The sequence below is a fragment of the Molossus molossus genome, unplaced genomic scaffold (genome assembly GCF_014108415.1).
Source record: "Molossus molossus isolate mMolMol1 unplaced genomic scaffold, mMolMol1.p scaffold_m16_p_7, whole genome shotgun sequence".
Taxonomy (NCBI): Eukaryota; Metazoa; Chordata; class Mammalia; order Chiroptera; family Molossidae; genus Molossus; species Molossus molossus.
In genome coordinates this window covers 54,353,261-54,380,551 of record NW_023425401.1, presented here as the reverse complement: position 1 = coordinate 54,380,551, position 27,291 = coordinate 54,353,261, and the positions used below count along the sequence as shown (strand labels likewise).

At 38.5% G+C, this 27,291-nt stretch overlaps 1 protein-coding gene across 1 annotated transcript; it reads left to right on the top strand.

Annotated features, from left to right (window-relative positions):
• NAPEPLD (N-acyl phosphatidylethanolamine phospholipase D) lies at positions 1-27,291 on the top strand. The gene is made up of 5 exons (XM_036247315.1): positions 1-46; positions 147-447; positions 17,737-18,383; positions 21,560-21,674; positions 27,148-27,291. Exons 2-5 carry the CDS (start codon positions 160-162, stop codon positions 27,274-27,276), a joined length of 1,179 nt encoding a protein of 392 aa, XP_036103208.1. The 5' UTR covers positions 1-46; positions 147-159; the 3' UTR covers positions 27,277-27,291.

The window sequence follows — 27,291 nt, the reverse complement described above, 5'->3', positions numbered from 1 at the left end:
TATTTTACAGGAAGAAAATTTGAGCTACTAGGGACACAATATTTTTGTAAGTTTGAGGAAATTTTTATTGGCTAAGAAATATTTTATATAATGTATTTTAATGCCTTTATATTAAACTCAGTATTTTTCCTCCTCCTGTTTTTTAGTTCTCCAAAGAACATGGATGAAGGCAACCTGTCCCTGATGACAAGCAGCCAATATCGTAAAGTAGCAGTAAGAAAACACCCAAATTCTGCTCGGAATTCTGGAGGAAGTACTTCTTCTAGGCTTTCCAGGAAAAGTTTCAAACTGGATTACAGACTAGAGGAAGATGTAACTAAATCAAAGAAAGGAAAGGATGGGAGATTTGTTAACCCTTGGCCAACATGGAAAAGTCCCTCTATCCCAAATGTTCTCAGATGGCTGATAATGGAAAAAGATCACAGCAGCGTTCCGTGTTCCAAAGAGGTAGCGTTTGGCCCTTTCGAGTGCTTTGTGTTCACTCTCTTTTTTTTTTTTTTAATTTATTTTTATTAATTTTTTTTGTTACAGATGTTTCTCCTTTCCCCCCCATTGACATCCTCCTCTCCATCCCCCCACCCCTTCCCCAGCTTTGTTGTCTGTGTCCAGTGGTAATGCATACATGCATATAAGTTCTGTGGTTTATCTCTTCCCCCTCTTCTGGGGTTTGTCAGTCTGTACCCTACTTCTTTGTCTCTGGGTCAATTTTATTCATCAGTTTGTTTAGTTCATTATATTTCACAAATAAGTGAGATCATATGATATTTGTCTTTCTCTGATTGGCTTGTTTTGCTTAGCATAATACTCTCCAGGTCTCTTCATGTCATGTCAAATGATAAGAGATCTTTCTTTCTTACAACTGCATAGTATTCCATTGTGTACATGTACCACCGCTTTTTTAGCCACTCATCTACTGATGGACACTTGGGTTGTTTCCAGATCTTAGCTATTGTAAATAGTGCTGCTATGAATATAGGGGTACATATATTCTTTCTGATTGGTGTTTCAGGCTTCTTAGGGTATATTCTTTAGGATCACTGGTTGGCAAGGCTGTGGAGAAAAAGGGACTCTGGTACACTGCTAGTGGGAATGCAGACTGATACAGCCACTATGGAAAATACTATGGTGTTACCTCAAAAAGTTAAAAAATTGTGTTCACTGTTTATATTCATACATATGTATATAACTTTGCTGTGAATTGTATTCTACTCAAGTTAGTTGAACTTGTTTTATATAATAAAACAAAGGGCTCGATTCTGGGGAGATAAAGTGAATAAGGTGCCCTCAGATTCCTGGTTTAGCGCAGAGTACATATATAAATAACCAGCTTAGCTCTGATATGGCAGCAACTAGAGGCAGGAACAGAGTACTTTAGAAGTACAGAAAGGACGCCAATAATTCTCACTGGTTGGGCTGGAAATGGCTTCACGGAGGAGGTGATATTTCACGTGGGCCTAGAGAGAGAAAAAGTATTTTGGCAGTGGTTTTCTTGGTGGCATGGACAAGGTCATGAAGATAAAATGCATGATGTGTTCCAGAAAGTAGTAACCTGGTGTGTGTTTGGCATATGACTTCTGAGGCTTAAGGCATGGCCCAAGAGTGCTTGGCTTTTCATCCTTGGATAAAGCTGCTAAAGCTATAAAATAAATCTTCAGATAACCTTTTCAGACCTTGAAAAATTGGCAATAGGTTACTGGCCTTTAAATAGGCTGGTTTTACTTAGACTGAAACTTACTAACATTTGGCATAAGATTTATTAGCTTAATGAGATTATACTTTGGCAAGATTATACTTTTGCAGTAGCACCTTTTTCTCCTTTATTAGATTATTTTCCCTCTCCTATGTCCCATCTCCTCTGACACTCTTTTCCATGAACCCCATGTCCTGCCAGGCTTTATGGGGAGTTGAGAGATAAGGAACTTGACATTAGGAGTGGGAGATGGATTGAAAAGAGTTGGGAACAGCCATGAAGGCTGGATTTGTAGTGGGAAGAGGCAGGAGGAGCAGTGGGTGGGTGGGGGGTGGTGTTAGATATTTTATCTGGGTATGTGCATACATTTTTCTTTAAAGGATATGGGATAAAAAACCTGACATTATCACTTTGATGCTAAGGAATGTTTGCAGTATTAATCTTAGTAGACAGAATTGATTAACATGAATATCTTACCAGCACGTGTTTTAGAAGGAGCTAGGAAATTAATAGATAAAACCTTGTTATATGTTTCAACTTTGAGGATGGAGGAACAAGAAAATATTAAAAAAAATAATAATAAAATAAACTAAAATAAAAAAAGCCCTGACCAGTTTGGCTCAGCAGTTAGAGCGTTGGCCTGTGGACCAGAGAGTCCCGGGTTCGGTTCCCACTAAGGGATGTGCCTCTGTTGTGGTTTGTCCCCGGCCCCAGTTGGGGTTGTGTGAGTAGCAACCAGTTGATGTGTCTCTCTCACATTGATGTTTCTCTCTCTTCCTCCCTCTCTCCCTCCCACTCTATCTGAAGATAAATGCAAAAATGTCCTCAAGTGAGGATAAAAAAATAATAATAATTAAAAAAAAGGAAAATATTTTCCTGGAGAACCCCATATGAAGAGAAACATGGAGTCAAGCTATATAGGGAGGGGTTAGGGCAGGAGGCCAAGACAGGTAGGCTACCTCTTGGGGTAAATTCTTCCTGGTTTTTGAGCCACAGCTTGTAAAAATATAGAGATAGCAATGGTGTCTTTAGTTTGATTTCATTTCAAAGAGGGAAGTGAGTGACTACATAAAGACAGAAACATATCTCTGCGTCTGATAATTTGGAGATACTCTAGAAACTGGATTGAATCTCTGAGAACACGCCAGGCTATTGGTCCTTAGGCTCTTTTGGATACTGGTCCCTTTTGAAAATCTGATGAAAGCTTGTGGACCCTCTTATTAGAGAAATATACACATGCACATAACATATTGCCTTTTACTATAATTTTAGGGAGCTGTTGGACCTGCTCAAGCCAGTCCATTAACTCATTTATTCATTTATTTATTTAGTCAGTATTTATTGAGCAGGTGTTCGATAACTAAAAAAATCTCTAGGTGCTAAAGGTAGAGCAGTGAACAAAGCAGAAAAACACCCGTGGCTGCCTTGAACCTTAGGTTTAGTAGATGAGAGAGACAGTAAACAAGTGAGTAAATTCTGTGGCATATTAAAAGATGATTAGTATTCTGAAGAATAGTAAAGCAGAGAAGGAAGTTAGGGTGATGGAGGTGGGAGCTACATTCTTTAATGAAGTGTAAGCTCTTTTTTTTTTTTTAATCCAGAAGATGTTCTTTTAAAGAAAATGTCAAAGGGGGTCTCAATATGCATCCCATAAAAGGAGAAGACACTTTTGCCCTATTCTAATTTATATTTTCTTTTTTTAATCCTCACCTGAGGACATTGCTCCAGTTTTCTTCAGATAGAGTGGGAGGGAGGGAAAGAGAGGGAGAGAAACATCGATATGAGAGAGACACATCCACTGCCTGCCTGCCTCCTGCACTACCCCGACTAGGGCTGCGGACAAGCTGCAACTGAAGTGTGTGGCCCTGACTAGAATTGAACCCGTGACTCATTGGTCTGAGGGCTGACACTCTAACCTCTGAGCCAAACTGGCCAGGGCTATATTTTATTTCTTATTTCTTATCTATATCTTGTTCTAATAAAAGCCTAGAACTAGATCAAATGCATGTTGACTTGTTATTTTCATAGATAACTGTAACTCATTCCATATTTAATACCTTTAAATTGCCCAAATTATTAACTCTTACCAGTTCAAATATGATAGAATCATACATTTTCTGGGGGAAAAAACCCCCACCAAAACATATTAAGAACCATACAAAGAACACCTGTTTCAGATAATTGGGTTAGTTTAGAATTTAATCACATTTCTGGGAATTGTTTTTGTTAGGTATTGGGAGACTAGAATTTAATAAAACAACTTCAAGTTATTGTTTTGACAGAAACAGATTCATAGATGCTGAGAACAAACTGCTGGTTGCCAGATGGGAGGGGTGTGTGGGGACTGGGTGAAAAAAGTAAAGGGATTAAGAAGTACAAATTGGTAGTTACAAAATAGTCACGGGTTTGTAAAGTACAGCACAGGGGATACAGTAAAAAATATTGTAATATGTATGTATGGTGCCAGGTAGGTGCTTGAATTTTCCAGGGGTGGGGGTTATGATATATACAGGGTTATAATTACTATATATTATGTAATTCATATCATTATATTTATTTAGGTATATAAATATAAAAGTGTTTTGGAAGAGATATGATTAAAGTATAAAATAACTAATAGAACAGGTCTAAATATGCCCAGGCTGGTTTGGGTCAGCAGTTAGAGCCTTGGCCCATGGACCAAATGGTCATGGGTTTGATTCCTGGTCAAGGGCATGTACCTGGGTTGCAGGTTCCATCCCTCACCCCAGTTGGGGTCATGCGGGAGGCAACCAATCTGTGTATCTCTCTCACATTGATGTTTCTCTCTCTCTCTTCCCCTCCTTCCCTTCCACTGTATCTAAAAGACAATGGAAAAATGTCCTTGGGTGAAGATTGAAAAAGAAAAAGTCATTAGCAGAGCTACACAATTTAGTTGCATTCTCAAAAAATAGTGTTCGTTTGTTTTTTTAACTTTAAATATCAGATTTATTTGGAGAAGAAAAAAACCCACACCTCAAAAAATAGGATTCACATATTAAAACATCTCCAAAGTATTAAGTCTATAGATTACAGATCATTTTCATAGGCAATATATTTGTACAAATTTTACATGTCTGTTTCTGTTTTAATGTTTCTTTACTTGGACAGTTCTTGATATTTGCCTTTTCTGGGTCTTTAGAGCAGTGTGCAGTGCACAGGGTTTGCATTGTTCAGATGTTGTCATTGCTTTGTGCTGTCGCAGCTGGCTCAGTGACTTGTTAGATTGTTATTGTTACTAGCTGTCGGGAAAAGACACAGAATCTCAAAGAGGGAGGAGACAGGCACCTCTTGAGTTTCATTAGGTGAAGGAAACTGTCCTTACCAGTTACTGCTATAGAAGTGAGCAGGGGACTGTTAAATCAGAGTGTGAGAGATATGGGATTGAGGCTGCACAGCATGGCCTGGTTGGAAAAGTGGAACACCAGACTCAGGCTCAGGATTCCTCACCCAGTGTGGGGCCTTGTTTCTATCACAGTCCCTCAAGGAACTCCTTTTTTTGTCTATAAAGTTAGGATAAGACTGTTTAGGTCACTGAGATTGTTTTTGGTTCATCTGACACATGAAAATATTTTGAAATTATAATGAATCTTTGGCTGTATGATATTGAAGAATATGGTGCCCTTTGGAAAAATAAAACATACCAATTATTTTATATTTATACTAGAGGATGCTAAGAGGTCTTTTAAAAAATTTTTTATGAAGAGAAAAATATACATGTATGCAGTTTTTAGAAAGTCTTGGTACTGAAAGGCTTACTCAATAAATACTAGTCCCCTAACCAGTCCCTGCTACTCTGCCCTGTCCCCAGAGGCAGCAGTGTTCAACCCTTTTTTTTTCTCTGCAGTTTCCCTTCCTATTTCTTTAATTTTATTGTGGTTAAGAACACTAAACATGAGATCTGTCTTCTTGAATTTTTAAGTGTACATTGTAGTTGACTATAGTACAATGCTGTACTATAGTCTCTAGAGCTTCATCTTGCTTAACTGAAACTTTGTGCCCACTGATAGCGGCTCCCCATTTCCCTCTCCCCCAGCCCCTGGCAACCACCATTCCAGTCTTTGATTCTATGAATTTGACTATTTTAGTTATCTCAAAGATGTGGAATTGTGCAGTATTTGTTTTTCTGTGGTCCTTCATATTTTCTATTGAATTTAACACTCTGTCCCCCTCCCCATCTCTCTCCCATGGTTCTATTTGAACTTTCTCTTTACTATTGCATATGTCAGTATTTTTCAGTGAAGAACTGAGTAATGTACTATGGCCATGTCTCCTTTTTTACATACTTTTTTCCCCCACAGGGTTCAGTGATACCTTCTTTTTTTTTCTACTTAACTTTCTGACTGATTATTTCCCTCCTTCTCAATACAGTTTTCTTGAGGGATACTCTCTCAGGTGGTCTTTCAGCACAGGGCTATAATCTGGACTGATGGCGCTGCAGGTTACCTTCTGTTCTAGGGTCTCCCTTAACCATCATGCTGGCTCCTCTGCCTCTTCAGTGTTGGCCATTTTCTGCATCTCACTTGTTTCTCTTTCTTGGAAATTTTCTCATTTTGGTGGAGCAGATTCTAAATGAGCTTCCTGAGAGAAGTGTACTTGGGAAGTCAGTTTTTGATACCTTGCTTGTCTGAAGTGTCTTTATTCTTAATCTTTTTTCAAATACACATACACACACACACACACACACACACAATTGATTTTAGAGAGAGAGGAGGAAGGGTGGAGAGAGTGAGGGAGAGAGAAACATTGATTGGTTGCCTCTCCTATGTGCCCCAACTGGGGATTGAACCTGAAACCTAGGCATGTGCCTTGACTGGGAATCGAACCTGCAACCTTTTAGTGTACAGGATAACACTCCAACCAATGCTATCTGGCCAGGCCTATTCTCATTTTTAATTGATAGTATAATATAGAATTTAAGTTTGGAAACAATTTTCTCTCAGAGTTTGAAAGCATTACCTCTGTGACCTTAGTTTTAGTATTGCTATGGAGATATTCAGTGCCATCTTGATCCTTTGTGCATTACCTTTATTTCCGAGAAACCTTGAGGGTCATCTCTTTGGCTGAAATGTCACCATGATGTGTGATTATTTATTCATCATGCTTGATGCCTGGTGGGCCCTTTAGATGTTAAAGGCTGTATCCTTAGGTTCTAAAAATTTTCTTGTATATTTCTTTGAAAATTTCTTTCTCTCCATTCAAAAATGACTACTAATTATTTCTTAGATCTCCTAGGTTAATCCTTTGTAATTTTCATTTTATTTCTCCTGTATTTCATCTTTTTTGTTTCACATCTGACAGATTTTCTCAAAAATTTATTCATTTCATTTTTAAACACTTTAGTATGTATCTTAGAGTTTTAAGTGATGGATGAAAATGTTACAATATGAAATTTAAAAAGAGACTAGAAAACATGAATACATATGTTAACCATGCCTAAAAATAGAACTGTGGCTAGCTTGGCTGGTGTGGCTCAGTGGTTGAGTGTCAGCCCATGCACCAAGAGGTCGCTGGTTCGATTCCTGGTCAAGGCACATGCCTAGGTTGGGGGCCAAATCCCCAGTGGGGGGCATAAAGGAGGCGGCCAGTCGATGTTCTTTCATCAATGTTTTTATCTCTTTCTCCCTCTCCCTTCCTCTTTCTCTAAAATCAATAAAGAAAAAAAAAAGATTAAAAAAATAGAACTGTGGGTAAAGATAGCATAATGTTAACAGTGGTCATAATCTCTACATATTGATATAGTGGATGGCTACTTTTCTTATCTTTATATTTTTCTGTATTGTCCAAGTATTTTATGAAGGGCATTTTCCATTATAATGAAGGTGGGAGTTAAAAATATTAAGCAGTTTTTGGATGGATGTTGATACTCTTAATACAGATAGCATGTAAAAAATATAAAACATTAGCATAATGATTAATTGAATTGGAGGTATTTTGATAAGAGAGCAATCTCTATTTAGTGTTTACATATATTGTCAAAATAAATATGAAAAAGAAAAATATTTTAATTTATATATTTATTTTTTTAATCCTTACCTGAGGATATTTTTTCATTTATCTTCAGATAGGGAGGGAGAGAGACAAAGAGAGAGAGAGGGAGAGAAACATTGATGTGAGAGAGACACATTGATTGGTTGCCTCATGCATGACCTGGACCAGGGCTGGGGACTGAACCACAACTGAGCTACGTGCCCTTGACAGAATCGAACCTGAGACTCCTTAGTCCATCGGCCTACACTCTAACTACTGAACCAAACTGGCCAGGGCAAGAAAAATATTTTTAATTAAAATCTTAAATTTAAATTTGAGTTGTCAAGTATAGGTATTGACATTTCCTAAGACAGTAAAAATATGCCTTCAGTTGGAAAAAAGGATTATATCAAGTCTTTTTAAAAGTGATTTTTTTTTTTGTTAGAAAACATGATTTTAACAGATTTTCATCACATTTTTCTCTTCTTTCTCATTCATGTACACAAACACATACTCTTAAAATAATAAGTATGTTGCCCTGGCCGATTTGGCTCAGCGGTTAGAGCATCGGCCTGCGGACCGGAGAGTCCTGGGTTCAGTTCCCACTAAGGGCAAGTACCTCAGTTGCAGTGTGTCCCCGGCCCCGGTTGGGGTCATGTGGGTGGCAGCCACTTGATGTGTCTCTCTCACATCGATGTTTCTCTCTCTCTTCCTCCCACTCTATCTGAAGATAAATGCAAAAAAAAAAAAAAATAGGTATGTTACCAAGAATATGGATTTCATTGTTTTAATGTTAATATCATTTATGCCATTGAAAGAATCATGGCTTAATGAAAAGAGGGTCTTTAGAGTCAGGAAAACCTTGATTCCACTCTTGATTGGACACTTACTTGTTTTACCTTGGCGAGTTTCTGACAAGCTCTTTGCCTTGGTCTGGTTATCTGTAAAATGCCAGTAACATCTGCTTCACGGATGACATAATGCACCTAAAGCACCTGGCAAAGATTAGTGGTTGAATGAATTTTAGGATTTTTCCTTTCTCCAAGGTAAGTAGAATATTAACTGGTGTACTGGTTAATTATGGGCCTAGGGATTTCCCCATTTGAAGCTTTAAAAAAGGACCAGCCAAGAAAAATCTTGCTCTAGTAAAGAAAATGCTGAGTGCTTGGTTTCCTCAAGTAAAAAAGATTTTCCCAACCCTCATTCTGTGAATTTTTCAAACTCTAATGATAAAGTTAAAAAAAAATTTTTTTCTTTTTAGAATGTCAATTGTAGACTATTTCTTTGATATTTATGGGATAGTAGCTAGAGATCCAATTATTTAAAATATGCTGCTCTTTTATGACAGGCTTAGCATGAAGATAGGAACATGGGAAAAGTGTGATTGCTTAATTCAGATGTCAGTTCTTTGCCTTTTTAAAAAAATCAGCTTTGTTGAGATATAATTCACCTACTACAAAATTGACCTGTTTAAAGTATACTATTCAGTGGTTTTCAGTACATTTGGAGTTGTGTAATCATTGCCACGGTCTAATACATTTTCATTACCCTAAAAAGAAACTCCATGTCCTTAGTCACCACCCTCCAATTCTTCTGCTCTCCTCCAGCCCCTAGAAATAGCTAGGCTATTTTCTGTCTCTCTGGATTTGCCTATTACTGATATTTCATAAAAAGAGGATCACACAGTGTATGGTTCTTTGTGACAGAGTTCTTTCAGCACTTTATCTGTTAATACTTTGTTTGGAGAACAGATTGAGGCTGCCAGAGGTGCTCTATTAAAGGTTTTGTTTCCCCTCAAGAGTTAACAGATGATACCAGATACTAAACCTCAAATGGTTTTTAAACTCAGAGGAAAATGAAAATGCAACAATTATCAGGGATTTTAGTTAACAATATTTTGATGCACTATTTATTTATTTATTTATCCTCACCCAAGAACATATTTTCGTATTTTGTTCAGATAGAGTGGGTAGGAGAGAGAGAGAAACATCAGTGTGAAAGGGACACATCGAGTGGTTGCCACCCGCATGACCCAACCAGGGCCGGGGGCAAACTGCACCCGAGGTACATGCCCTTAGCGGGAACCAAACCCGGGTGTCTCTGGACCACAAGCTGACGCTCTAACCGCTGAGCCAAATCGGCCAGGGCTTGATGCACTATTTAAACATAATGCCATGTAAACATTTTTAATAGTTTTATTAACATAATACAAGCTCCACATACTCAAAAAGTATAATTTGGTGAGTTTTGACATAAATATATATCCATGAAATGATCACTACAATCAAGATAATGAACATATCCGTCATCTCCAAAAGTTCCTTGTGTCCTTATTCTCTCCCATCTGAGCCCAGGTTGTTACTTAAAAAAACAAAATTAATAAGATAATATTTGGGAGTAGTATAATGATGAGAGAGAGCATGTGTGGAAGCTAGCTGCTGGGTTACCTTGTGTGAATGTTGTGACTTCTCTAATTTTTTGTTTTCTCACCTGTAAAGTAGACATAGTTAATACTTCCAGTATTGTGGTTGGTATTAAACTAAAATTTTTTAATGAAGCAATTAGTACAGTGTGTAGAACATAGTAAGCACTCCATAAGTGGTAGCTAATGTTAAGATTATTTTTTGTTACACTATTTGTTATACAGGATCGGGCAAAAGTACATTTACAGTTGTTTGTATGAAAAAAATACAATAATTAATAAATAAGAATATAAGAATAAACTGGTTTGCATACTCATAACTGTAAACCTACTTTTGCCCCACCCTGTATTAGATAATTCATCATCATTATGTGTCTAATATGAAGCCTAACCTATGGTAGGTACTCAATTTATAGTCACTGACTCTCTTTCCTCCTTAATTCTTGATATGTACACTATATGACATTTGTTATTATTCACTAACCTTGACTACTAACTTTGAGAACCGATTTGAAAATTTTACATTTGTTTGTTCTTTCATTCATTCACTCATCCAACTAAATTTATTAACACATGTTGTATTTCATCACTGAACCAGGCATTGTGAGTGATTCTGAGTTGAATAAGACACAAGATACATCCTGTGTACAGTTAACCAGGGTATAAGACAGAATATTCAAAGTTGATGCCTGACCAAAGTGGTGTGGAAGTAGAGAGGCAGGAGTGCTTGCTTCCAGCAGTGCATGCCCAAGGATGGTCTCATGAAGGGTGTGCAGTTGAAGGACTCACGGGATGGAGGGGAAGACATTTTAAGCTGAGGGATGAGATCAGTATTGTGCATGGCTCTCCAGCTTGCACAGAGAGTGGGCCCAGTGTAGTTGCAACACAGAGCAGTGTAGAGTTGAAATAGCTGGAAAGGGGGCTTGGGGCAGTCCAAACAGGCTTACTGCTGGGCTGAGGAGGTGAGACGTGTTGTCAAGTAGTAGAGAGACAGTGAAGGTTTCTCAGCAGCAGAGAGAGTTATACCATAAATAGATTGCGTTTGAGGTGGCTCCTGTATATGGATTGAATTGACAGGAGGACAGCTGAGCGTTTGGACTTTGAAGTGTCTGGATGTTACTTAAGATCTTAGGAAGATTAGTAACTGAAAAAGGCAACAGCTAAACTATAGGAGATCTGTAGGGTTGATGCCTGATTGGTTGTCAGGGTTGGGATTTTCTTCTTCTTTTGGAATACTTGTAGAGTGCTAACAGTGTGTTAGCCACCAGTAATTCACTCCCCACAGCAATGATGTGTAGGTACAATTGTTATATTCATTTTTCAGATGAGGAAACTAAGACTTAGGGTGGCTAAGATAAATGTTTGTCATCCTCCCCCTCTGCTGCTCCTCTTCTGCCCAGGCCCTTTTCCCACTCAGGCCGACTCAGTGCCCTCTCATTCCGCCTTCACCAGCATCTATCTACTCCATCTGCCCCTCGTTTTTTTTTTTTAATTTATTTTAAATTTTATTTATATTAATTTATTTATTTTACAGATGTTTCTCCTTTTTTCCCCATTGACATCTTCCTACCCCTCCCTCCCCACCCTGTCCCCAGCTTTGTTGTCCATGGTCATTGCTCATGCATACATGCATATAAGTTCTGTGGATATCCACCCCCCCCCCCCCCCGGGGATTGTCAGTCTGTACCCTACTCCCATGTCTCTGGGACTACCCTATTTTTCAGACTGTTATGTTCATTATATTCCACAAATAAGTGAGATCATGTCTTTTTTTGACTGGCTTATTTTGCTTAGCATACTACTCTCCAGGTCTCTTCATGTTGTCTCAAAGGGTAAGAGATCTTTCTTTCTTACAGCTGCATAGTATTCCGTTGCATAAATGTAACACAGCTTTTTTATCCACTCACCTACTGATGGACACTTGGGCTGTTTCCAGATATTAGCAATTGTAAATAGCAATGCTAAGAACATAGGGGTACATATATTCTTTCCGATTGGTGTTTCAGGCTTCTTAGGATATATTCCGAGACTTGGAATCACTGGGTCAGATGGCAGTTCCGTTTTTAATTTTTGAGGAAACACCATATTGTTTTCCATAGTGGCTGCACCAGCCTGCATTCTCACCAGCAGTATACTACAGCCCCCATTGCTCCACACCCTTGCCAGTACTTGTTTGATGATTTGTTGATGGCAGACATTCTGGCAGGTGTAAAGTGATATCTCATAGTCGTTTTAATTTGCTTCTCTCTGATGAATAGTGATGTTGAGCCTTTTTTCATGTCTCTTGGCCATTTGTATGTCCTTTTTGGAGAAGTTCTATTCAGGTCCTCTGCCTATTTTTAATTGGATTGTTTGTCTTCCTTTTGTTGAGGTGTATGAGTACTCCATATATTTTGGAAATTAACCACTTATCTGATGTATCACTGGAAAGTATGTTCTCCTATACAGTGGGTTCCCTTTTCATTTTGATACTGTTTTCTTTTGCTGTGTACAAGCATTTTAGTTTGATGTAGTCCCATTTATTGAATTTTTTCCTTTGTTTCTCTTTTCCTAGGCTATGTATTGGTGAAAAGTCTGCTACTTGTGATGTCTGAGATTTTGCTGCCTACATTTTCTTCTAGAATTTTTATGGTTTTATGGGTAACTTTAAACTGTTTATCCATTTTGTTTTTTTCCTTGTGTATGGAGTAAGTTGGTAGTCTAGTTTTTTTTTTTGCATGTATCTCTCCATTTTTCCCAGCACCATTTATTGAAGAGACTGTCTTTGCTCCATTTGTATGCTCTTATATCCTTTGTCAAATATTAATTGAGCATAATGTCTTGGGTTGATTTCTGTGTTCTCTGTTCTGTTCCATAGATCTATATGCTTATTCGTGAGCCAGTACCAGGCTGTATTGATTACAGTGACTTTGTAGTATAACCCGAAATTCAGTATTGCGACCCCTCCAACTTTGTTCTTTTTCAAGTTTGTTGTGACTAATCACGGTCTTTTTTGGTTTTATGTAAACTTTTGTAATATTTGTTCTAGTTTCGTGAAATATGTCCTTGGTGTTTTAATGGGGATTGCATTGAATCTATAGATTGCTTTGGGTAGTATGGACATTTTAATGATGTTGATTCTTCCAATCTGTGAACATGATATATGCCTCTACTTTTTTATATCTTCTTCTATTTCTTTTTTCAATGTCCTGTAGTTTTCTGAGAACAGGTCTTTTACCTCCTTGGTTAAGTTTATTTCTAGATATCTAAATTTTTTTGTTGCAATAGTAAATGGCCTTGTTTTTCTGGTTTCTCTTTCTGATTGTTCATTATTGGTGTATAAAAATACCATTAGTTTCAGATGTTAATTTTGTATCCTGCTACTTTGCCAAATTCGTTTATTTAATCTAGTACTTTTTTGGAGGAATCTTTAGAATTTTCTGTGTACAATATCATGTCATCTGTGAAAATGACAGTTTCACTTCCTCCTTTCCAATTTGAATGCCTTTTATTTTTCCTTCTTGTCTCATTGCTGTGGCTAAGACTTCCAGTACTAGATTGAATAACAGTGGCAAAAGCAGACATCCCTGTCTTGTTCCTGTTCTTAAAGGAAATGCTTTTAGTTTTTGCCCATTGAGTATGATATTGGCTGTAGGTTTGTCATATATGGCCTTTATTATGCTGAGGTATGATCTGTCTATTCCCACTTTGCTGAGAGTTTTTATCAAACATGGTGTTGGATTTTGTCAAATGCTTTTTCAGCATCTATTGATATGATCATGTGGTTTTTATCTTTTATTTTGTTTATGTGGCATATCACATTTATTGATTTGCCATCCTTGCATCCCTGGGATAAATCCCACTTGGTTGTGGTGAATAATTTCTTAAAATATATTGCTTGAATCCGATTTGCTAGTATATATATATTTTTAATCCTCACCTGAGGACATTTTTGCATTCAGATAGAGCGGGAGGGAGAGAGGGAGGAAGAGAGAGAGAAAAACATCGATGTGAGAGAGACACATCGAGTGGCTGTTACCCACATGACCCCAACAGGGGCGGGGGGCAAACTACAACCGAGGTACGTGCCCTTAGCGGGACCTGAACCCAGGACATTCTGGTCCATGGGCCGACGCTCTAACTGCTGAGCCAAACCGGCCAAGGCATGCTAATATTTTTTTTTTGAGGATTTTGGCCTCTATGTTCATCGGGGAATATTGGCCTGTACATTTCTTTCTTTGAAGTGTCTTTATCTGGTTTTGGAATTAGGGTTATGCTGGCCTCATATATAGAGCTTGGAAGTCTTCCTTCTTCTTGAATTTTTTGAATAGTTTGAGGAGAATAGGTGTTAGTTCTTCTTTGACTGTTTGGTAGAACTCCCCTGTGAAGCCATCTGGAACAGGGATTTTATTTGATGGGAGTTTATTGATTACAGCTTCAGTTTCCTTAGTTGTTACTGGTCTGTTCAGGTTTTCTGACTCTTCTTGTTTGAGTTTTGGAAGACTGCATAATTCTAGGAATTTGTCCATGTTGCCTGATTGTCCAATTTGTTGGCATATAATTGTTCATAGTATTTTCTTACAATCCTTTGTATTTATGTGATATTGGTACTACACCTCTTTCATTTCTGATTTTATTTTCTAGGGTCCTCTTTCTTTGCTTCTTGGTGAGTCTGGCTAAAGGTTGATCAATCTTGTTGATCTTTTTAAAGAACCAGCTTTTGGTTTCATTGATATTTTGTATTGTTTGTTTTAGTCTCTTTGTCATTTATTTCTGCTCTGATATTTATTATTTTTTTTCCTTCTACTTACTCTGGGTTTTTCTTTTTGTTCTCTTTCTAAGATCTTTAAGTTGTAGGGTTAGATGATATATTAGAAATATTTCTTGTTTCTTGAGTTAGGCCTGTAATGCTATGAACTTTCCTCTCAGGACTGCTTTTGATGAGTCCCATAGATTGTGTGTTCATTTTCATTAGTTTCTAGGAAGTTTTTGATTTCTTTCTTGATCTCATTCGTAACCCGTTCATTCTTTTATAACATGCTGTTCAGCCCAGCCAGTGTGGCTCAGTGGTTGAGCATTTACCCATGCACCAAGAGGTCACTGTTTTGATTCCTGGTCAGGGCACATGCCCAGGTTGTGGGCCTGATCCCCAGTGGGAGGCAGGCAGGAGGTGGCTGTTCGATGTTCTCCCTCATTGATGTTTCTTTCTCTCCCTTTCCCTTCCTCTCTCTCTCTCTAACATCAATAAAGAAAAATAAATTTTAAATAACATGCTGTTCAGCTTTCATGTGTTTGAATGTTTTTGAATGTTTTTATTGTAATTGATTTCTAGTTTTATGCCATTGTGATCTGAGAAGATGCTTGATATGATTTCAAACTTTTTGAACTTGCAGATTCTTAGTTTGTATTCTAACATGTGGTCTATCTTTGAGAATGTCCCGTGTGCACTTGAGAAGAATGTATATTCTGCAGCTTTGGGGTGAAATGTTCTGTAAATTCTCACTAAGTTGTTTGAGCACCCTTATAACCATTATTTTGAATTATTTATCTGACAAATTGCTTGCCTCCATTTCATTTAGTTCTTTTTCTGGTGATTTCTCCTTTTCTTTAATTTGGGCGTTGTTTCTTTGACTCACCATTTTATTGGTCCAGTGTTCCAGGGCCAGTGGGGCAGGCCAAGTCACGGGAGCAGGTAATGTGTCCAGGGGCATCAGGTCGGTGGGTCATGCACCCTGGATCTGAGATCTAGTCTAGTGGTCTGGAGGCACTAGTGGCTCTCACCCCGACAGTAGGGTTGGCAGCTCTTTGCTGCAGTGTAGCCAGTAGTATGGTGGCTCTCTGCTGCTTGTGAGGTTGTGGAACCCTGTGCTGGTGGTGGTCTGTGGGGGTGGTAGGCCCCTCTGCTGCTGGTGGGTCCTACAGGGGCAGTGGGGGCCCTGTGCTGCTGGCAGGTCCTGCAGGGGCAGCAGTCTCCTCTGCCACTGGTGGGTCTTGCGGGGACTGCATGCCCCTTTGCTGCTGGTGGGACCCATGCATCTGTCCCTTTTGTTTCTGTTCATTGCTGTCTCCTTTGTTCAGGTCCTCATTGCTCATGGCAACTATTGTGACACACTCCAAGGTCATCCTTTTCACTCTGACACTGTTTTCTCTAAACAGAAATTGGGTCATGTCTTTCTGTATTTTTAAGATGCTTTCTCCATGTCTCTGGTCAGAGTATGGCATTCAGGGCTCTTACTGTATCCTGATCCTTTATAGATTTATTTTGTCTCCTGCCCCCAAAATGCCACTTTCTATTTTTCTCTGTGCTTTTGCTTGGGCACTTCCCTTTTCTCTGCATCATAAACTTCTCATCATCCTTCAGGAACTCACACAAGTTACCGTGTCTATAATGCCTGTGGCATCCGGGCCCTTCATTCCTTTCTCTTAGGCTATATAGCATGGCATATTTAATTGAATTATCTAATATGACATCTTTTTCAAAATTGATTTGCAGCAACTTATAAAAATACATGTAGCAGTGAAAAAACAGATGGATGAACATATAAGAGCAAATGGACAATGAGGATAGAAAATAAAGTCAAGAATAAAGTTAGTATAGAAATATGTTCTATCATGGTTTGCACATTGCTAGATTCAGCTTCAGCTTTTACTCCAACTTCCTTGTTAAAGTGAAAAGGGAAGTCCAAACTCTGAGTTTTCCCAACAACAATTCAATGCATAAAGCCAGCTGCTGTGGGGAAGAACTTTTCCTGTTACTCAGAATTGAGAGAAATGTTTCTGAGGTGAGTGGGAAGGTCAAGGTGAAGGTGGTACCAAGTCTCATGAGGTGGCTTTGTCAGAGACCTTGATGCAGCTGTATAGCATGATACCAAAGCACAATTTATAAAAACAGTTTTGTAATAGTTGGACTGTAGTCCTAAAACACAGCTGCTTCTTGGTCTGGCTTATCAAAAGATAAAATGTAGAATAAACAAAGGAGTAGCATGTCACATTTTGTTGCAGTTATTGTTTTACATCTGTTTACTCCCAAAAGTGATCAACTTCTCCCAGGAAGGGGTCATATTTGGTTTGATCAGTGGTAGGAAACCTTAAGAGAAAGAATGAAGTAAACCATCTATGATTGTGATCTGCCCAGGAATCATCACAGTACTCTGCTTTGAATTCTGTGTACTCGGAAAGTCAAATTCATATCTGACATCCAGGATCTATAAACAAATGGTTCTAAGTTTTCTTTACTATTTCCAGGGACTGATCTGTGTCCAAGGCTGTTTTCAAGCAGCAAATGCACCAGCCATCTGAAACGGCAGTAGCAAAATGACTGCAGCTAGGCTAGTCTGCTACTAGTACTTACAGAAGAGAGCCTTGGAAAACATGTGATACATTCAGCAGTGCTCAGAGTTTTAAATTTAATTTTTCCTTTGTCTTCTGCACTTGGGGCTAAGAGGGTCTTGCATGATTATATTGTCATGATTAATGAGGCAGGTTCAGAAAGAAGTTAAGTATGCATTTTTAAGAGAAAAGCAAAAATGGCAAATTTATTGAGTAACTTTGGTTCTCCCCAAATAGCTCTCCTATTATTTATGTCAAATATGTTCTGCGATGACTTAATACCTTTTAATTTTTTCTAATGGCTACTTTTCCTCTTTTATATACTTAGGAACTTGATAAAGAACTCCCAGTGCTTAAGCCATATTTTATCGATAACCCTGAAGCAGCTGGAGTGAGCGAAGCTGGCTTAAGAGTCACATGGCTGGGACATGCAACAGTAATGGTGGAAATGGATGAGCTCATAATTCTCACAGACCCCATCTTTAGCTCTCGGGCTTCACCATCACAGCGCATGGGTCCAAAGCGTTTTCGGCATCCCCCATGCTCTGTAAGTGAACTACCCCCAATAGATGCGGTCCTTATCAGTCACAATCACTATGACCACCTGGACTACAATTCTGTCATCGCTTTGAATGAGCGATTTGGTAATGAGTTGAGATGGTTTGTGCCGTTGGGTCTTCTCGACTGGATGCAAAAATGTGGATGTGAGAATGTGATCGAACTGGACTGGTGGGAGGAGAATTGTGTCCCCGGACATGATGAGGTCACCTTTGTCTGTACACCTTCCCAGCACTGGTGTAAAAGGACTATAATGGATGACAACAAGGTTCTGTGGGGCAGCTGGTCTGTGTTGGGCCCTTGGAATAGATTTTTTTTCGCAGGAGACACTGGTTATTGCCCAGCTTTTGAAGAGATAGGGAAAAGATTTGGACCTTTTGACCTTGCAGCTATTCCCATTGGAGCCTATGAACCAAGGTATGTGGACTTCCAATACCATAATAAGCTAATTGAACTTAAAAGTAAAGTAGTCATGCCATGGCCAGTTTTGCTCAGTGGTTAGAGCATAGGCCCTGGGACCAAATAGTCATGGGTTCAGTTCTGGTCAAGGGCACCGTACCTCGGTTCTGGTTTGATCCCCAGCCCTGGTCAGGGTCGTATGGGAGGCAACCAGTCGATGTCTCTCTCTCACATCAATCTCTCTCTCTCTCCCCGTCATACTGTGTCTGAAAATAAATAGAAAAAAGATATCCTCTGGTAAGGATTTAAAAAAAAAGTAAAGTAGTCATGATTTTTGTGATACTGAATAATTTGTGATTTTAATGGTGGACTTTGTTATATATTGTTTGGGGGTTGGTGGATTCAATTAAAAATTTTAGATAATGATAGTCATATTAGTTAAATAATTATTCAAAACTAGAAATTATATTACCAAGAAAAAGAATTTCTGTACCTAGCCAGAAATTCTTATACTATTCTGACTAAAGTTAAACCAATCAGCCAATATCAAACCTAACTCTTGTTCTTCCTTTAACATGGAGGATACTCTCCTTATATAACCACTTTTTGCTCTGTGCCTGGAATGCACCCTGCCCTAGGACTCCCTGTGTGTACCAAAGGAAAGCCAGGAATAGGCCTATAGCATTAGTCACTTGTGATGGTCTGATTTCAGTCAGCACCGAATATAATCTAATAATAACACTGCTGCATTACTCACCACTTGACCTCCAACGTCTACATACTCATCACCTGTCTTCAGAGCAGATAAAAGTCACACTAACTTTTAAGAACGAGGAGACCCATTCACTGCCTGTGTTTTCCGTAATCTGGTCTATTTAAGAAAAAGAGAAGTGATTTCAAAGAATTCATTTATATTTCAGTCAACTCCAGTTGATATGTACAAGTTAAGAGAAAATAAAAAACTAACAGTAACAAAGTTAGGGTTAATTTAAAAAATGTTTTATTTTCTAAAGTGTACGCATAGATATATACAGACAGCTATATGTAGGATGACATTTTGTTTAGGCAATCCTGTGAGCAGAACACCAGTATATAGTGAATTGAGGAAACCTGATCATTGGTTTACATCAGATTTTTACTCATTTAATCAACTCTCTAAGTTCATTAAAACCATTTCTTCACCATCTTTATTTTTTTAAGAAAGGTTTTTATTGATTTTTTAGAGAGAGAGAGAGAGAGAAACATTGATGTGAAAGAGAAATATCGATTGGCTGCCTCCTGCACACCTACCTACCGGGGGTTGAGCCTGAAATCCGAGCATGTACCCTGACCCGGAATCGAATCGGGACCTCTCAGTCCATGGGACGATGCTCAATCCAGTGAGCCACACTGCCTGGACCACTGTCTTTATTAATGCTCCCATTTATGTTTCTTTCTAGTTTCTTTAAGGCGCTAGATATTTTTACCTTATTTTAAGAAATTATTCCAAATTTATAGTACTTGAATTTTACTTTTACTTTTCATTCTAATGAAACTTCTCAAAACACCAAAGTGCTTACAAATCAATTTCATATGGTATTAATCTTTACTCAGTATATGTTCTTAATGTTATAATATCTCATTTATAATTATGAAAATAAGTATACATATGTAGTAAAATATAAACTTACCATGTTTATGTGATGATGTAAATTCACTGATGGAGTGCCCCCTTTTGCTTGTATTGGAGCTGTCTTGTTACTGAGATGGTAAAAGAATGGGGAGGACTATTTGCTCTAAGAAAATTAAATTGTGGTAGCCGCTACTGTGTAATCTCTGCTTAGTATTAATAGTTTTAGAAAAAAAGGTTATCAATCAAAACTTTAGAGTACTCTATAAATTTAAGATGATTACACCAAAAATGACTTTCAGTAATAGGCTTGGAATGTTGTCCTTACTTTTGGGATTAGTCTATCCAAGTCAGTTAGAATTTTATGTTTTTGTTTGACATTTACACCAGAGTAAAATTTTTATTTCAGATAGACATAAGGGTAAAAAGGAGTATGTCTATCCCTTTGATTTGCAGTAGGAGTTTTAAAAAATGAATGGAAACACCAATAACTTTTCATCTTGCCCTGCATTCTGAGTGTCAGGAGCTATGGCAGAGCAGTGCCTCTCTAATCTGTGGCTGAGCAGTGTCTTTGTTTCTAGTCTCCCATAGGGCTCGGCAACTCCTATAGTAAATAACAGTCCTCTAGTTGTTCCAGATGGACGGGCTGTTCCAGGATGTGTTCTATAAAAGTGAAAAAGCACCAGTGCTGAGTCCATACCCCTTAGTCTTGACTGCAGCAGTAGTTGGCAGTAGCAGACCCAGGATATAAATAACGTGAAGACAGTGTTGTTTTTCCTCTTCTGAACTGATGGCTAGGAAAGCAGAGGACTTGCTTGTAGATAGTACACTTTCCCTTTGTATCAGAAATAATTATTTTCTCCTGAAAGTGTGCCCTGTTCTTTCCAAGGCATTAAGGCAGCCTTTCAGTGTTTCTACACCCTCTGTAATTAGTCCCCCTCCTGAACCCTGTCCTCCTGCCCAACCAAACACCTCACTGTTCATTTGTATGCTGTTTAAATAAAATCCTTAAATAGTAATTGGATTTTTGCTCCCAACCTTTAAATAATATTCACACATTTTTGTTGGTTTTTTGCTTTAGCATGTTGAAAAAGAAAATTGTTTCGGCATTATTCAGGTTCTTTTGCAATTAGACTTTAATTTCTAATTTTTCCCATTTTGATTTATACCAGGATTGCAGACTATCTACTTTTAAAATTAACATTAAGACATATTTTCAGCCCTGGCTGGTTTGGCTCAGCAGTTGGAGCATTGGTCTGAGGACCAGAGAGTCCCAGGTTCAGTTCCTGCTAGGGGCATATACCAAAAAAAAAGGACACATTTTCGGAATAAATAATCAGTTAAACCAAACTACACATTAATACAAAATTTTACTATTCAAAGGGGAGTTTTGCTTGAGACTTTATCTGTTGTATAGCAGTCTGTACATGAAATATTTTTGCTTAATATTTTCCAGATGTAGACTCAAAGGAGATGGTTTTGCCTACTGTGATTTATTCCTGTGCAGAATCTTAAAGGTTGACTAGATGAAGCAGTCATTACATATTTCAAAGGCTAGAATTAATAAATTGCTATGTTTAATCAGGTGGTTTATGAAATACCAGCATGTAGACCCAGAAGAAGCTGTAAGGATTCACATTGATGTTCAGACAAAGAAATCTGTGGCCATTCACTGGGGAACTTTTGCCTTAGCAAATGAGGTGAGTTTGACTGTGATAAAAAAAAAAACAGGCCCTGGCCAGTTTGGCTCAGCGGTTAGAGCGTTGGCTTGCGATCCAGAGAGACCCGGGTTCGGTTCCCAATAAGGGCATGTACCTCGGTTGCAGTTTGTCCCCGGCCCTGGTTGGGTTGGGTTGTGTGGGTGGCAGCCACTCGATGTGTCCCTTTCACATCGATGTCTCTCTCTCTCTCTCCCCCCCCCCCCCTTCCTGCTCTATCTGAAAAACAAACAAACGAAACAAAACTGGTTATGTGTTAGACCTGTGATAGGATTCAGGCATTAACACGCCCTATAGTGTGTTCAAAGATGAAACGAATCATTAGTTGTTTGACTCATAGTCATCATATGAAGTGGTAAATCATGAATTTGTAAAACAGTATTTATGTAGTGGGAAAAAAATCTCATTTCATGCTGTTCTTTTGGCTTATTTCTGTAGTAATAAAGTGTGTGTTTATATAACCAAAAATGTGAGTGGTCTTGGGAAACAGAAATATGAACCATCATGTCTTTTCTCTCAGGGAGCCTTTTGTTCTAGAAGAACGTGTAAGACATGTACATAACTTTAAAACAGATGTTAAAAGGGATTAAGTGGTCTCAGAGTCAGGGATAGTTACTGATTGGAGGGATCAGGGAGAGCTTCTTGGAAGAGGTGACATTTGAACTTGGCCGTGAGAAGGCATTTCAAGAGGAGGAAAGGATCGGAAGCAGCAAGCATGGGGAATAGTGAGGAATTGTGTGCAGCCAGAGTGTGGATATCATATAGAGGGCAATGGAGGAAGTAAGGCTGGACAGCTTAGAACTTTTTAAAAATATTATTCATCTAGTAAACATCAATTAAGTGTCTGCTATGTGCCATGTGTTGGGATATATGGTACTTTTATTTCTAGACTAATGTAGAAGGGCTGTTTTTTGTTGTTTTTTTGCTTAAGGTAGCGGAATCCTAGAACTCTACTATTAGCCACTTCTGGGATCGAGCAGGACAGAAGAAAGCTTTCTCTTCTTTCCCGGATCCAGGGCCTGCCCTGAGCAAAATTTAGAAATGGATGGTTGGCTTTTACTTTGTTTTATATGGCATCTTCCACATCCCAGGGCAGGAATCCTGTTTTCATGCTGTTTTAAGTATGGCCTTTCTGTCCTGCTACTGGCCTGCCCTCTCCTTAGGTTATACAGCTTGTTCCAGAATTACCTAATACACTGCCTGCCCACTCCCTATTCCCCCCAGTCAAAATTCCCATATCAAGATGCAGCAGTCTTGAGCCACACTGTTGGGAAATGGAATGGAATGAATGACTACTGGGATGGTGAGGATGAAGGAGAATATGTCTCTGTACTTGGAAAAGGGGGAAGTTTGGTATTGGTATCCATTGGTATACCACTATATTTGGTGGCATTTTTTATTCTATATGTGTTCCATATACAGATATATGTATATATACGTTCCATATATAATATATACCAGTGATTTAGATGAATGATTTTATTAAACCTGTGCAAAGAGCCCTGGCCGGTTTGCTAAGTGGTTAGAGCATTGACTCACGGACCGATGAGCCATGGTTTGATCCCTGGCCCTTGTTGGGGTCATGCAGGAGGCAACCAATCAGTCTGTCTCTCTCACATTGATGTTTCTTTCTCCCTGTCTCTCTCTCCCGCCTGCCCCCGCCCCCCCCCCCCCCATCTGAAAATCAGTGGAAAAATATCCTTGGGTGAGGATTAAAAAAATTAATTTAAAAATAAATAAACCTATGCAAAGAGAGGAATCTGGGATGACTCCTGAATTTTTAACTTAAGTGATTGGGAAGATGATTATGCTGTTTATTGAGAAGGGGAAGATGAGGAGAAGGTAGAAAACCCCAGTCTTCAAGAGTTATTGTTTTATTCAGCCTTCAAGAATGATTTGTTAACATCTAACTTCCATCTTTATTTCTTAATGAAACATGTAAAAACTCATTTAGTCTTAGCAATTTAGAATTTGTTCACATTTTGACATTCATTGCATACCGCAAGTTTGTTAAATTATAAAATGGATGGAATTTTCCAGGAGATTTGTAAACACACCTTAAAACAATTTGCATGGGCTCTAGGGCTGGAAGTGGGACTGTGTTTGGGAACCCCATCATTGGCTATGTCAGGAACCCTTCTGTGAAACAACAGCTCTTCTAGCCATTCTGGGCTTTGCCTTCTCAGAGGCCATGGGGCTCTTTTGCCTGGTGATGGCCTTTCATGTCCTCTTCGCCATGGGAAGGCACTGTCTCCACCTCCCAACCTCCCATAGTTTTTTCTTCCGTGTTTTGTCTTCCCTGTATGTTCCTTTTCCCATACCTCCCCAGGCAGCCTGGGGAAAGTGGATGGCTCAGGGTTTGACAGAGGGAAGACAAATAAATACTGTATTGATAATATAAAAAAAATAAAAATAAAATAAATACATAAAAAAAGACAAAAAAACAACAACAATTTGCATGTAAGAAGTTATACTAGCTGTGTACTATAGTATAAGCAGATTAAGAACATTCTTAACTTGGCAACACTTTGAAATTATATGTATAACAATATCTAATTTATCTAGGAAATAAAGAGTGAATTTCCTTGATGTATTTAAGCACTAAAACTTATAACAACTCAGTTTGGGAAGAAACAAATTTCAAGCATTACCAAACATATTAACCTTTAAATGACCAGGGTCTTTATTTTTAATATCTTCTGTTGGAGTAAATCATAAAACATACCCCTTAAAAGGGAATTTATGAGTTGTCTGGGGCTAGTTGCCTGGCCCTTAACATCTTATAGGTGGGAGCTTCTGCTTCCACCACTTTAATTTTCCTCTAATCGACTGTCTTGCTTTATACATAGTTGTTTGGTCCTAGGCTGTGGGGTATTTGGGGACTGAAGTGCTCGCACTGTGAGATAGCTTTCAGTCATTCAGAAAGCCTTCTTGTCTTTCTTATATGCCTATCATTTAGATGGTTAAAACAGCCAAGAATGGATATTTTAGCATCAAAATCCACACTCAAGTTTCAGCTTATAAACAAAGTTATAGCTTAGCAAAGAAATTATTAGTGTGGGATGATTGTGTAAGTATATCGTTGGCTAAGACTTGTGGAGCATGGGGGGGAAAAGAACTTAATAAGTAAGTTGTTGTTTAGTGGGAAAGAATTACATCATTTTGAAATCTCAAAGTAAAGTAATTTTTCAAGGGCGGTTTCTTGACTTAGGCTATGATTCAAAGTGACATTTTATTGGTGATATGTTAAAACCTAAGTTATTTAGCACTCTGTGGAAAGGCATCCCTGGCTCTCTAAACATAGCCATAAACCTCGAAGTGAGCTAGGAGAGAGGAAAAAAACCTGTGTGGCCAATAACTGTTAGCAAACCTGTGCATTTTAAAAAATTGATTTTTATAGAGAGAGGAAGGGTGAAGGAGAGAGAGAAACAGAGATGTGAGAGCAAAACACCTGTATGCCTCCCACTGGGGATCAAACCTGAAACCTTGGCATGTGCTCTGACTGGGAATCTAACCAGGGCTAAACCTGTGCATTTTAAGACACAGAAGACTTTCCTGGTTTTTCTAGTACATCACCAGCTGTCCCTTCTTAGTTTCTGCTGCTAGTTCCTCGTTAATGCTCCCTCTAAACAGTGAGTGCCTTAGAACTCAGTCAGTGGACCTCTTCTCTAGCTGGTTACACCTTGGGGATTTCGACAGTCTCATGGCTTGAAATACCCTCTATCCACTGTACCTCTAGCTCAGGTTTTACCCCTGTAATCCACATTTATATTTACAACTGCCTTCTTAATATTGGTACCAAAACCTAAGTCTAAAACCAAACTTCCTGATCTTCTCTCAAATGTGTTCTTCTTACATTTCAGTAAATGGCAGATCCCTCCTTCCATTTACTCAGGCCAAAACCTTGACTTCTCTCTCTCTCATATCCTCCATCCAGTTTTTCCCCACGTGCAGTCAGCTCAGCCTTTGGATTATATTCACTTTGACCACTTCTCACCACCTTCACTGCTACCATGCTGACCCTTACAGTCTGTTCTCAACACTGCACAGGACAGAGACTTGTATACCTTCAGGTCAGGACACTCCTCCACCTAGGAGCTTCCCATCATACTGAGAGTCAGAGCCACAGCTCTCACAATCACCTACAAAGCCTTGTGCATTTTGCCTCAGCAGGTTCAGATGCCACCTTCTCAAAGAGAACTTCAGCTGCTCTATTTAAAAGTAAACCCTACCCCCATTTGGTCCAGGAATATATCGACCACTCATATCAGATCCTGTTTTCCTATTTATTCGTTTCTTGTCTCTGTATTAGACTGCAAGCTCCAGGAAAGCAAGGGTTCCTGTTTGGTTCCCTAGCCTGGCTACTGTGTGGTACTCAAAGGATGCTTTTTTGTGTGCCTGGAGGAGGCAGCCTTACTGGTGATTAGATGAGACACTGATTTGTTACACATTTTAGTTTTTTAAATTGAAATTGGGAAAACCCTTTTGAAATAAAGGAAAAAAAATTGCAATTATACAATGTAAATATTTAGACCAAAAGAGAAATAACTGGTGAAATGATTTATTTTTTACATATTTTATTTATTGAATGTTTTTATTGATTTTTTTTTTTTTTTTGAGAGAGAGAGAGGAACACCGATGGGCTGCCTCCTGTGCACCCCCCCACTGGGGATTGAGCCTGCAACCCAGGCATGTGCCCTGACCAAGAATCAAACTGGGACCTCTCAATCATTGGGATGATGCTCAATCCACTAAGCCACACCGGCCGGCATATTTTTTTGTATCTTTTAAATCAGTAGTTAGAATAACACCTATTCAAATAGTTTCACTTTATTTGGAAAATATTTGATAGGTTAAAACATTCTGCAACAATGTGCTGTCTTCACTTTTTTTTTTAGATTTGAAAAGGTGAGGAAATAAAGGGAAATAGGGACATTCTACCTGTCATATCTCTGTCCCTCTTTCACTCTGTAGACTTCAGCAACAGTATGTGACTAGGGGTTTGAGGATAGCAACCCTCTGCAGCCAAAATATTTCTCTAGCATTTGCTTACACACACAGCACTATTATAATGTTAATTTCTATATTAAAAAGCCATTGGTAATATTTAATTCTGTAATATTATCTTAGGCACTGATTCTATTCAGATTGAAATTTCATGTAGTGAAACAGTGATCAGATTTCATGCAATATAATGATGTTCAGTTTGAGTGGGCACCAAATTTGACATATATGGTGTTTGCATAGATTGATAAGTATGATGTTTCTGTTGACTTAACAGTTGACCTGTTGTATTAGAAAATGCAATTGACTCATTTGCTAATGCTTCATTGAAAAGAAAGGGCATTATTTTAAGTAGGCATATGTTATTTAAATTTGAATTATTTGAAATATCATCCAAATACATGTATGATTAATCTTTTTCAATTTTTTTTCTCTCTCTGCCCTTTGCCAGCATTACTTAGAGCCTCCAGTGAAACTGAATGAGGCTCTAGAAAGATATGGACTTGAGACTGAAGATTTTTTTGTCTTGAAGCATGGAGAATCCAGATACCTAAATACTGATGATGAAAACTTCGAATAAATAGGAGTTTTTAAT